The 12,301-nt window shown below is 41.4% G+C and overlaps 1 protein-coding gene across 1 annotated transcript; it reads left to right on the top strand.

Moving 5' to 3' along the window:
• The first annotated feature begins 2,292 nt into the window (after nucleotides 1–2,292).
• Nucleotides 2,293–11,864, top strand: LOC103152904 (protein FAM13A-like). The gene is made up of 11 exons (XM_016661521.1): nucleotides 2,293–3,242; nucleotides 3,760–4,084; nucleotides 6,054–6,195; nucleotides 6,846–6,927; nucleotides 7,223–7,283; nucleotides 7,411–7,531; nucleotides 7,624–7,707; nucleotides 8,173–8,268; nucleotides 8,500–8,711; nucleotides 8,805–8,906; nucleotides 9,382–11,864. Exons 1-11 carry the CDS (start codon nucleotides 3,029–3,031, stop codon nucleotides 9,503–9,505), a joined length of 1,563 nt encoding a protein of 520 aa, XP_016517007.1. The 5' UTR covers nucleotides 2,293–3,028; the 3' UTR covers nucleotides 9,506–11,864.
• Nucleotides 11,865–12,301: the final 437 nt, after the last annotated feature.

The following is a 12,301-nucleotide window of genomic DNA, read 5'->3' as shown; positions in this document are numbered from 1 at the left end:
TCTCTCTCAGGTCAGTTGTTGGTATATATATATATATATATATACCAACTGCACAATTTTTAAGTAGTATTTCAAAAGAGCAGGGGAAATGTCATGTTTTTTGAACAATAATATTTGTTGTTAATCTGTTGCTAAGAGAGCGTGTTTTCTGTTGACCTAGTGCCACGAAATACCTGACTTTTACTTTTGTTTTTTAACAATAGCACAAACATTAGACAGCACCTTTTCCCTAAAACAAGTTTTTAACTTTTTTTTAAATTTATTTATTAGCCATGTTTAGCACACTGAATGGAGGAAGTCAATGCTAGTTATACCAGACATGCCACTGGTAGCATTTAGGCTAACATTAGCATTTTGGCTAATTTTAGCTTGTACACTAATTTTAACATACTGAATGGAGTAAATCCATGTCACTCAATATGCTATGACTCTCCACATGCTACTGAGTACATTGTAGCTTACTTTGGCATTTATGCTAATTTTTAGCATCAAAACGCTGGGTTCCAACTGACACACTTTGGAAGGCCCTGTTTAATTTTCTTCAGAAATTTTCTAGTTATTGTTATCATTTATCTTTTGTAATCATATAGTTAAGAGTCTCAAAGTATTTCCATTTCTGGGCAATGAACAGAGGACTCAAAAATGCAATATTTACTGTCACTTTATCAATGTCTAAAATAATAACTAATGAACACATGAGTTATACTAACTAATGGCATTAGTTATTAGTTTATAATTACCAGTTCTTTTAATTAGCATTACCAAATAAAACGAATACTATTAAATATTAAATGTTCGATGGCGAATGGAAGTGGGAAAAGGACAGGAAAAATAGAGCACATAAAAGTCAGTTTTTGATAAATATTCAGTTTGTTCCTCTAAATCTTGATTTTAGAATGGAATAGTGAAGTCCATTGATAATATGGAAAAAAGAAAGTACGTATTTTGTTTTCCCAACGATCTTGCTTGTACTTCTTGCTTCTGACCACCAGATGTCAGTATTTCAACAATTTTGTTTGGTGCCTCTAGTTTCCCTGCCACGAGTTTTTACTGTAATATGTATATTTATACAGCTCTGGAAATAGTTAAGAGACCACTGCACAGTTTTCTAAAACATCAGCATCGTAAAAGTAATGTTCAAGTAACTGAAACAATACCAATAAGGAACTCAATGTTGTAATTAATGGTAATTAATACTTAACAGAGCCCAATAACATAACATAGAATATATTATTAATATCACCAGAAACACAAAATAACTCAGAAGTATCGCTCCACGGTGGTTATACACATGCGTATTAAGGCCCCCACATACTCAGCCCTGAGATAACACTTGTTAAGGCCCCCTAGCAACGGTCATCTTTAGCATTGGTTGGAGAGATACTGCCCCCTATTGGCGCTATGTCAAACTGTCAATTAATCAATCAACTCACTTTATTTTGGAAAATTGTCAACATTAAACACAGGAAACAACTGTGACTGGTGATGAGTAATATACTCCCTATTTTTATAACCAAAATGATGAAATCTTTCTGATGTAACCCCAAGAATATAACAAGTAAATAACACAAAAAACACAAAACATTATCAGTTTATATCGACTACTACGCTAACGTGGCCTGTGTGCCTCACCTGTCTGTTCTGAACTTTTGTAGAAGCAGTTATTTCTACATACATGTACAATCTTTTGTTTGCATTACTGCTAATATGTTTTGTGTATGTAATTGGCATTGTCGTCATATGATTCCTCAGTTAATACATTGACATTTTTCAGCTCATACCTGTCTGTGTGGGCTTGATTTTTCACATTTGTCATTTATATTTCCTCCCTGTCTGCCTGCACTACACTTTTACATGTTCGCTATAATTCAACTTTGTGCAGTTAGTCTTTCAGTCATACACTTTTCTTTCTGAACTTGTACATGGATCATGGAAAATTATATTGGAGCTCGTGGAAAAGTCATGATTTTTTTTTTTCTAAATACTGTTATTTTGGTCTTGAAAAGAACAAAATCTCAACATAACTACACTTCGGTCTGTCCGAAACGTCTGATGATGCAATTTTGAAATATTAAACGATTGACGTTTTCATCATCTTCTCAGTACTTCAGAAGCTCTTGTCCCAAATACTTGCTTACTGTGGCTGAAGTACTTTCTTGGATACTCCATCAATCTTTGTCTGTTGAAAAAGAGGAGGATGTTTTGTGTGCGTCTCTCTGTGAGGCAGCAGCGTTCACTGGGTCTAAGGAGAAGGACGTCCCTCCTCCTCCTCCTTCTCCTCTTTCTCCTTCATCCTGCGCTTTTATGAATGAGATGATGATGTCAGCAGGCAGGGCCCTCCCTCTCTGATGCGGGAAAAACCTCACAATCAGATAGAGAGACGGTCCCCCACACGTCTCTAATCCTGACGGAGGCAAACATCTCCATCCTCCTCCTCCTCCTCCCAGCCCCCTCCTCTTCCTCTCAAGACTGAGGATGAGTAATCCAGCCAGTGAGGGAGGGGAGACGAGAGAGGTGCGCGCACAGTGAGGGAGAGAGAGGGGGAGGAAGGGAGGAGACCATTGCATCATCACCATCATCATCATCAGTGAACGTGCAAAACGACAGGCTGAGAATTCAAAAAACCGTCCTGCTGAGCTGAGACTGATCGGAGCAGGCTAATTCCTGAGCACTCACTGCCTGCGCAGGAGGAAGGAATCAGGAGAACATCATCTACGGCAGCCGGATTTCACTGAAACACCTGGACTGCACCGCTGAGAGAGGGAAGGATTCATATTTAACCTCCTTGCATCTGGCTGACCCACAGGGATGAGGCAAATTGGTGGATTAAACGCTGAGTGAGTCATCCTTTCGTTTGGAGGACATGATCATACACCAAGAAGCAACCAGCACATCGTCCTGCCCCCTCAACATGTAACCATCCAGGGACAGAGAGTGGGCTAATATCTGGATCCATCTCAGTGACGGGACTCACTGCTGTCCGTGTTGGACACACTCCTCTTAGGACCTGGTTTATCAGTGTGTCGGCATGTTTTGCTTCTGCCTGCAGAGTTCCCTGCTTAAGCTCCAGGCTCTGGATGTGGAGGGAGGGTCCTCGCAGGGGACGTCCCCAGAGGAGAGCCCCCCTGCCCTGGGCAGCAAGGAGGGGAAGAGCCCCTGTGTCCCCGTCGAGTTGGGGGGGAAGGACGGGAGGACGACAGCTCTCTGCCACAGAGCCCCAACAGATGAGAACCACCCTCCAGGTACACCTGGTCTGTCTCTGTCCTCACCTGTCTGTTTCTTGTCCTCGTCTTTCTCTTCCTGCCCCCACCTGTCTGTCTCTGTGCAGGTCAGATGTTCCTCTTAAGCTCCTTGTAAACTGTTTTCAGGTTTTTGTCTCTGGGTTTCTGATGAATCAGCTCCTTCCAGCCTCTCGCAGAGTGTGTGTGTGCGTGGGTGTGTGTGTGTGTTTTCATTCTCCCACCTCCCTTCAGCAATCAGCTATTTATAGCCACTGAAGTAAAAAACTCTGTGAAGCACACTGACCTCCTTCAGCTCCTCGACTCTCACTCAAACTGCGTGGTTCACCGAAGCTTCGCTCTGTTAGCATTTGCTGAGAATTTAAAGTGGAATCGGAGACAACGCAGGATCGGCTCCCGCAGCAGGAGCATCTTTACAACTAGCTAATTGCTGAAAATGTTGGCGAGCTGATGTGATCCCATGAAATATGCATGAGAAATGGGCCATTATGTCCATTAATTTGTCGTTTGTTTTCACCAGAGCTCCTGACTGTCCTGACCAGACCTTCACAGCCCCCAAGACACCAGCCGTTAGCTTCCATCCACCTCAGCCAGCAGCCCCTGGTGTCCGATGGGACATTGTCCCCCAGTCCTCATCACTCCCCACAGAGGAGCAGCCCTGGGGGTGAGATTGGAGGAGGAGGAGACGGATCGGAGGGGGGAGGAGGAGGAGGAGGAGCTCTCCTCCAGCTGTTGGCAGGCCTCCCCAGTCCCCTCCCCTCCCCACGCTGCTGCAGCCCCAGCCTGAGGTTCAACTCCGACCCAGATACGGCTCCATCGCCACCCTGCAGCCAGCAGTACATGCTGTGAGCATCCGAAGCGTAGCGTTGAGACGTTAACCTTGGTTAAAAATGCGGGTATCAAACTCCAGTCCTCAAGGGTAGATGTGGTGCATTTCTTTGGATGAGAAAATCCAGCTGCTTGATGGAGGTGTGCTGAACCGGGACACACCTGAATGTTGTCAAAACATGTCCGTGGAGGACTTGAGTTTGATGCAGGTCTCTGCAGAAATTAAAAAAGGGATTCAGTCATTTGAATCGGGTGTGTTGGAGCATTTTAAACAAATTTGACATAGAGAGCTGCCTCTGAGGAACAGGACGGCATCGATTCACTGGAATCGACGGCTTCTGGATTCTGGACATGTTGGATCACATCCTGTCATCAGCTATGACTCAGTCAAACATACTGAGGGAGTTGATTTTGAACTAGTTTGCGATTAGTCCTGAAATAGTTTCAGTTTCAGGAATTTCACAGACCTGGGTTGTGACTTTTGAACCTTGACATCCGTCCAGTTTTAGTCTAAATATGTTTCAGATGATTTACCACTGAAATGGGATGTGTTGGTCCAAAGATGGCTCTGATTTTATCGGTCTTCTTTGAGTCTAGAATTGGAGCCCAGTAGTTCTTTTATGTTTTTACAGGTGTAGTTGTTGACGGTTTTCTTTTGAGTTGGACAATATGTGTCCAGATTTTGGTACAATGTAGGTCTGGGTTTAAGAGTAGTAGGACTAGACTTCAACAGCAAGCTGTGGCACCTGTTGATACCGTGTCTCGATATGAGACTGGGTGTTTGATTGATGAGGAGTAAAATTGAGTTTTATTTCTCCTGTGCAGCTCTAGACGAGCATGTTGTTGGCTTTAAATCAAATCTGGGTTTTGACCACAACAGTTGTAGATGTGGGAATTTGCTGGTGGTTTTCACTTGACATTACCAATCTGGCGGTGGATATCTTGACGTGGCTTTTGTTTTGTTTCTTCGGGAACCCTATTTGGACTCATTTACACTAATATTCCTTGGTATTTGGTTCTGTAGTGGTTCTAATTTGTCAGTCCACAGAGTCAGGTCTGGGATCGGGCAGGACGGTTCCAAAACTTCAATCTGCTCCTGGTGAATACATTGTGCTGTAAGATGACATTTCTTTTAATATCCAGCTTTCTAACAGCTCCCCAAATATTAGACAGTGTGCATTCTTATGCAACCACATGAATTCATTTTTTACTTCATTAGTGCTTTTGTGTTTTTCAGTTGGGTTGATGGGTTACAGGTCAACATTGCAGGTGGAGAAAGTTCTGCTGTGATTTATTTTGATCTCTTCTTTTTTGCCATCAGAAAATAATCAACATTTTAATGGGAAAATGTAGATTTTTTTTTGTATCCATTTTAGGCTCCTCTGAATGTTCATTCATAGTAATAGGCAGGACACAGTGTGGGACTGGTTATATGAATGTCTTTTGGTTATTGTCAGACATAAAGAATTTTCCTTCCGACATACTATCACAAGATTTATAAAAAAAAAGAAGCAGAGCATGTTGAGTGAACTCTAGTGAGACTGTTTTTTTCTTTCTGTCCTGATGAGTTGATTTTATTCTAACCTTGTGTCTCCCTTTTTAATGCATCTTACATAATCCATCCATTATTTTATCTTTAGAGCCAAAGCTTGAGGCAGGGGGTCAAAATGTGTCCATGACCCAGATTGTGGTTTGATGTCTCACTAGACTCTCTCTCTTGCTCTCTCTCTCTCTCTCTCTCTCTCTCTCGCCATATCACCGAATTTGACGGCGATATGGAAGGTTGGATTTTCCACATTATTCAGGCATTTTTAAGAATTGACTCCCTGATTACGGGTACGCCTCTGAGCATTGATGCTAAGCAGAAATGAGTAAAAACTGACACATAATATCAAGTTTGAATTTCACTGAGGCCCTGGTTTGTAGTTTATGTTCAGCAGACAGATGAAAACTAGCGAAGCTGAACCCTTACGTTCCTCTATGCAGGTGCAGGAGTCTCGGGGACAGGACTGAGGTTTCAGAGGACGAGTGTCCAGCGTCCATCCCTTTCCTCACCCGACACATTCAGAGCCTGAAGAAGAGGGTTCGCAGGTTTGAGGATCAGTTTGAGCAGGAAATGAACTACAAGGTAAATCTGCACTTCCCCTCTCGCGTGATGACGTGACGGCCGCCTAAATCAGTTTAAAGGCTTCAAATTTCGGCTTCTTTTTCTCTTCCTATTTTCGCTTTATTTATGGGATATATTTGGATATCACCGTGGAGTAGAACAACAGGAAAACGCATGATTTCCAGCTGTGTGTTTATATATTCAGAATATAATCCACAAAAATAGCAAGTGGCTTTACCCTTCTCAACAACTTAAAATTCATACAAATAATCTGAACTTTTAAGATGGTTTTAAAGGGCAGTAGATCTCAGCAGACAGCATCTAAGATTAGCATGAAAGCTAATCTTCCCGTTCTGAGTAGAAAGCTGAGAAAAACCTGCTCAACACACGTGAGAGACAGAAACTCTCCGTTTACTGCATGTGTATAAAAGCATTAGAAACTTGTTCATGTCGTAACAGTCAGATAAGTTGTATGCTATGGTGCTTATTCACGCCCCTCTTCTGAATGCCGCCCCGGACAACTTCCCAAAACTTCAACTGTCTACTGATATGTAAAGTCTAGTATTTGACTAGATATTTCTGTGGATATTTGTTGTTATGATTTATTTTAAATGGTTTTGAATTCTTTAGTTAATCTGAATCGTCGTCTGTTTTGTGTTTGTTTTTTTCAGCCGTCCCACAACGATAAATACTCAAACCCGGAGATGATCAGAGTGATGAGTGAGCTGGCAAAAGCTCGCAAACAACTTAAAGGTAAAAAATGCAACAAAGATCTGTCCCAGCTTATTAAAAAAAAAAAAAAAAAAAAAGAAACTGATTTGAAGTTAGATTTTTCTCAATTACTACAACAAATCTGCTGTAGTTCGAACAAATATGAAAAAGACTAATAAAAAACAACCAACCACATGTTAGGTATTTAATTGGTCTTGCTATAATATCTTCTGTTTTCTCTGCAGCAAATGCCATAAACAGTTGGTTCAGTTCCATTTTTAATGTAAATGTTACTCACCTTGTTTTTGAGGTTGTTCTGAATGTGTGTCCTCCGCAGAGTTGAGGCTTCGACAGTCGGTGTTTGAGTCAAAGGAGCAGGAATCCAGCGAAACATGCAGGTAATATTCCATACAATTTCATCCATTCATTGTTTGAAGACCCTTAGAAGTGTCAGGATTTACATAGCTAAATTAATTAATTAGAGCAATAATATGTTCATCTGGGTTCTTTACACTTAATCTGCAGATCGGGTTCCGGCCAGCAGGGGGCGTCGGACCACAAACCATCTCTAGAGGAAACTGTGGAGTCTCTGTTCAGGCGGCTGAGAGAAAAGAGACAGTGTCTGGGTCTCCCTGACAACATGAAGGTTTGTGTTCGCTGTGACGGCTGTCTGAGGTGCTCCTGTGAGCTGAGCCTGAGCTCCGCTTTGACTTCCTGTCTGCTCATGTCGGTGTACAGGAAATGACGCAGGCACAGATGGTCCTGGAGAAGATCACACTGCAGAAATGTTTGCTGTACTTTGAGAGTGTTCACGGCCAACCAGTAAGGCCCCAGTGGAAACTTTACCTTCATCTCAGATACTTAATGGGCAGGGAAGTCCCGATACAACTTTTAAATTTCTGATGTATCGATATTGACCCGATATTATATCAGCACAATTCATATGTACTTATATTAGTTATTTTGTCATAAGGAATGCTAGAAAAGGCTTTATCAAACAGTAAACAATAGCCAACAACTATGTATTGGTTATTATTAAACAATCGGTCTGGAGTGGAAGCAGAGTGCTTCTAATGGTTTTATTGGAGATTTAAAATGCCGATACAATCCGATACTCGTTTTTTTTTTTCTTGGCTTATATCAGACCGATTTCTGATATCAATATTGGATCGGGACAACCTTATTAGTGAGGCTTTTTTCCCCTTTAGTTTGTGTAGAAATGCTGTTGAAAAGCTCATGTCAACATAAAGGGTTTCAGAGGTTTACCATCTCCTTTTTATCCTTCAGGGAACGAAGCAGGAGAAGAACCTGGTGAAGCCTCTTTATGACCGCTACCAGATGATCAAACGGTTACTGTGTGCCAGTCCCACCATCACCACCATAGTGAGAAACAAACACACACACGCAAATTGTTCTTGACCAGTTTTGCTTCTTTCTCAATTAGAAAAAAATACTTGAATCAGAAGCAGATTCTGTCCTGGTGATGCTCTTAATAAAAATATATTTCAGCTTTTACTTAACTGAAGCTTAAATGTAGCTGAAAATCAGTTTAATGTCTAAATTACGAAGACAAAACCACCGAAGCCTAATCCATTTTCTGTTTCTGTCCCACAGGAGGAAGAGGAGGGCTCAGATGAAGAGTCTCTGACCTCCTCGGTGGTTAGTGACGTTCTAGTGCCGCCTTCTTGCAGAGCGACGTGGCCAGCCGCCAACGAGGAGGACAGCGACCGGGACAGCGACCCGGCCTTCGTGTCCCCAATAGACGAGGTGAAAGCCGTCCGTCAGCAGGGCGCTCTCACCACGGCCAACCTGCATGAAGCGTCCAGGTGTGCCTTTAACAACAGCGTCTGCGTTCTTCATGTTTTCCGCTACAACAGAGCCGAATGCCTTTTAACCCTTCTGTCCTCCCGCTGGTTAAGGTCTCAGCTGTTGGAGTGTTTGCGGCAAACCAGAGCTGAGAAGAAGATCAGGAGGAAAGTTCTGAGGGAGTTCGAGGACGAGTTTTACCGCCAGACCGGACGGTACGTTAAGCTAACAGCACCAGTTCTAAATCATGAGGGAATACACATTTGCAATTGTTAAACTTTGCAATGTTTCGGTACCGATTGGTCACAAGAAACTTGGCAAAACGTTTGTCCTAGAGCTTCTGTTGGTGCAGAAAACGTGGAAGAATCCCCCTTTAAGAAACAAAATATTGAGGATTTTGTTCACTTCTGGTTGTGATCTAAATGAATCAAAAGCTTTGTAAATGTGTCTGTGATGAGTCATCAGTGATGGAGTTCCCCCTTTCAGCTCAGCTGAGGTGACGTGAACCCTGTGTGCACTGCAAAAACAAAAGCAAAGAAAAGGTCTCTAATTTACGGTAAAATACCGGCAGCAGTGGTTGCCAGAATTTTACTTTTTAATCATTAAAAAGTGATTTGATCGGGATTTGTTTTTGACTAAACGAGCAGCCGTACATGGTGTAACTTATGAAGTGACTGGTTCTCCCAACAGGGTCTGCCAGAAGGAGGACCGCACTCCGATAAAGGAGGAATACCAGGAATACAAACAGCTCAAAGCCAAACTGCGGCTGCTGGAGGTTCTGCTCAGCAAACAGGATGTCACCCAAACCCCCTGAAGGCAAACAACAGATGTAAACTATGAAAAAAAAAAACTGAATCAGATGTTGAAAATTAGTGCCATACGTCAGACAGGACCGTAACAATACATCTTCAAGATAGCAGTGTTTCGACACATCGTCTGAAATGATTCTGACCCGTTTTCCACATGTTTCTCACACATTTCTGACGTGTTTCAAACATGTTTTCAGGTATTCACTTTAATTTGTCTTCAGTATCAGTTCAACATATCGCACAAGTGCAAAATCCATTTACGGCGTCATTTATCCCACAGCGTCTTAACAGAACTTCCATGCGTCAGAGACTCGCAGAGTTTATGCGGTTTGTCGTTTGATCGACGGAAAACGTGTTCATAGTATGTTTAAAAGGTTGTCCTCTTGTGTGTTTGAAGTGTCGCCTGTGTGTGTCCGTATGTCTGAAACTGTGTGACTTTGTGTTTGACGTTTCCGGCGTGAGCCACTCCCCCCCTCTTCCCTCTTAAACTGCCGTTAAGCTGATCAGTCAAAACGTCCGGACTTTGGCCGCACACCGAAACTTCAGTCTGAGTGACTTCTGCTCCGGTCTAGGCCCAGTTTAATACGAACAAACATTCCTTCAGTCTCAGACGTTCATTTTTTTTAAATAAATGGGTCTGAGCACGTTTTCATTTGTGAGGAAAGTTGCACAGATGGCTGAGATGCTTTCATTTTCGTTTTACCGCATGAAGACGACCAACCTTTAAAAAACAGATCATCAGATCCACCTTATTCCTGGCTGTAGGATTAACTACATTAGTTACTTCTGGCACAATAATGGCAGCTGCTTCAAAATGCTTCATTTTTGTACATTTTAACAAAAATCACACACCAACAAGCGCGTCTCAACTGAATCTCAGACATGTCTGAACATGCCTACTTTTGGCAGTAGTTACAAATTTAATCTGACAAAGCTTGACCATATATTGCTTATTTTAGAAATGATCGCTAAAAACAGTCTAATGCACAACTTGATGTCTTAAGTCACTTAAAAACATTGAAATAACCAAATGAATTCTATATTAAGTAATTTTTTTTCCCCCTTCACTGCGATCGTCAGTAGCAGAGAATCTGAAGAGACGGACAAATGTTTAATTTTATTTTACATTCGAGTTCATCCCCAGTCCTGAAGGTACTGGCACGATAATGTTATTCAAATTCAAAAATCACGTTTAACGTATAAAAGCCTGATGTTCCCACATGTTTTTAATCACTATTTGCTCTGACAGAGACGCCTTGTTTACATGCTAAAATGTTACTGAGTGAAGTTTTCAACAATCTATGAAAAGCATCACAGCATCCAGGAATAAAGTGGATCGGTAAAGCAAGTTCCTCAAAGCAGATAAACAAAGATTAATAATGAAAAGAAAGACATATATAAAAAAAGTGTTAACTTAAATATACATATATATATATTTTTAATAGCTTTGCTTCAAAATTAAAAACAGTAAATAACGTATAAGGTTATTTTCGGTTATTTACCGTTTATAGTCAAAATTCAGTTTGCGTTCCAACAGACTGGAGAAATAGCTTGACTGTGAAGCCACAATAGTTTTTACATTTATATTTTTTGAAATCTAGTTTTAACATTTGTGCCTTTAATAATCACGGTGGTATTAACGACGTTGACATGAAGCTGTGACTCAAAACACGAGAACAATCTGTTACGCTTTTTAGCTCCGGTTTAGGGAAGGAAATATGATTTGTTTTTAATCCGAACGAGCTGCTTCCTATGATAAAGTAGAACCAAAATATTAGAATTATTTTTAGCCATTCGGTTATATGTAAATATAATGTTTGTCGCTGTTGGGTCAGAATGGTTTTGAGAGGAAAACATCGGAGGGATCCTCCGCCCCAGCATCATCGATGTACCTGTGACGTCACTTTAATCGCAGACTGACGTCCATCGCTCAGTGTTTAATCCGACTGCTGAATGAACAGAGATTCATGTTTTAATACATCCAAGCACTTTAAATAAAAAAATATAAAAAAAAGGGAAAAATCATTTTCACCCCAAAAACTCAATATGCAAACGGGTTTAGTTGCTCCGGTGACATTTAGTTTTCCACATCTTGAACGGATTGGAGTTTCAGTTGTTCGGGATAAGAGTGCCGACGGATAATCTGTGAATGTGCGAGAGGTAGAGAAAGAAAAAAAAAAAAAAAGGGCTTCCAGAGGCTGCCGGGCTCAAATGTCAAACATCACACGAGTAACGTCTGTGTGCCGGTAGATCCGAACCGAACCGTGATGCATTTTTACAGTTACGTGCCGAGTGAAGCTGGAGAACAAATCCGTTTTTTCCCCCCACCCCAGTTTGTGACGATAAACCATACGACAGCCGACTTAAAAAGAAAAAACAAAACAAAACATCACGTTTAACGATGAAAATGTGCTCCGTTGTTGAGGAAAAGCATGTGTAAAATAATCATAATCGAGCTTGTGGGTTCCGTTATGTGCAAAGAAACCTCGGTAGTCTCCTGTAACCCCCCCGACTTCTCTGATGAAATGTGTTTTGCCTGACCGAGGTTTAGTTGTCTGCTGACTTCCTGAAGCCGCCGAATGCACGTCAGTGTTGCTGTAGTGACCTTATCCATGCTGCTGTGACGATTATTATTGTTCCTGTAATGTATAACCCTGGCCTGGCTGAGACGTTTCTATACAGACAAGTTTAAAATAAATATTTTTGCTATAAACGTGAGTTTGTCATTTTTAATTGAGTTAAATCTTTTAGCGGAGGTTTAGGAATAAGTGAGAGATTTTAACAAAGAAAAAAAAAAAGAT

Source organism: Poecilia formosa, unplaced genomic scaffold (genome assembly GCF_000485575.1).
Source record: "Poecilia formosa unplaced genomic scaffold, Poecilia_formosa-5.1.2 Scaffold333, whole genome shotgun sequence".
In the NCBI taxonomy this organism is placed as follows: domain Eukaryota; kingdom Metazoa; phylum Chordata; class Actinopteri; order Cyprinodontiformes; family Poeciliidae; genus Poecilia; species Poecilia formosa.
This window is presented reverse-complemented; position numbering and strand designations above follow the sequence as displayed.

Coding starts and splice junctions, on each gene's coding strand:
- LOC103152904 (XM_016661521.1), top strand. CDS start 3,029: ATGTTTTGCTTCTGCCTGCAGAGTTCCCTGCTTAAGCTCCAGGCTCTG. Junction 6,928..7,222: donor AGCTCGCAAACAACTTAAAG/GTAAAAAATGCA, acceptor TGTCCTCCGCAG/AGTTGAGGCTTCGACAGTCG. Junction 8,269..8,499: donor GTCCCACCATCACCACCATA/GTGAGAAACAAA, acceptor TCTGTCCCACAG/GAGGAAGAGGAGGGCTCAGA.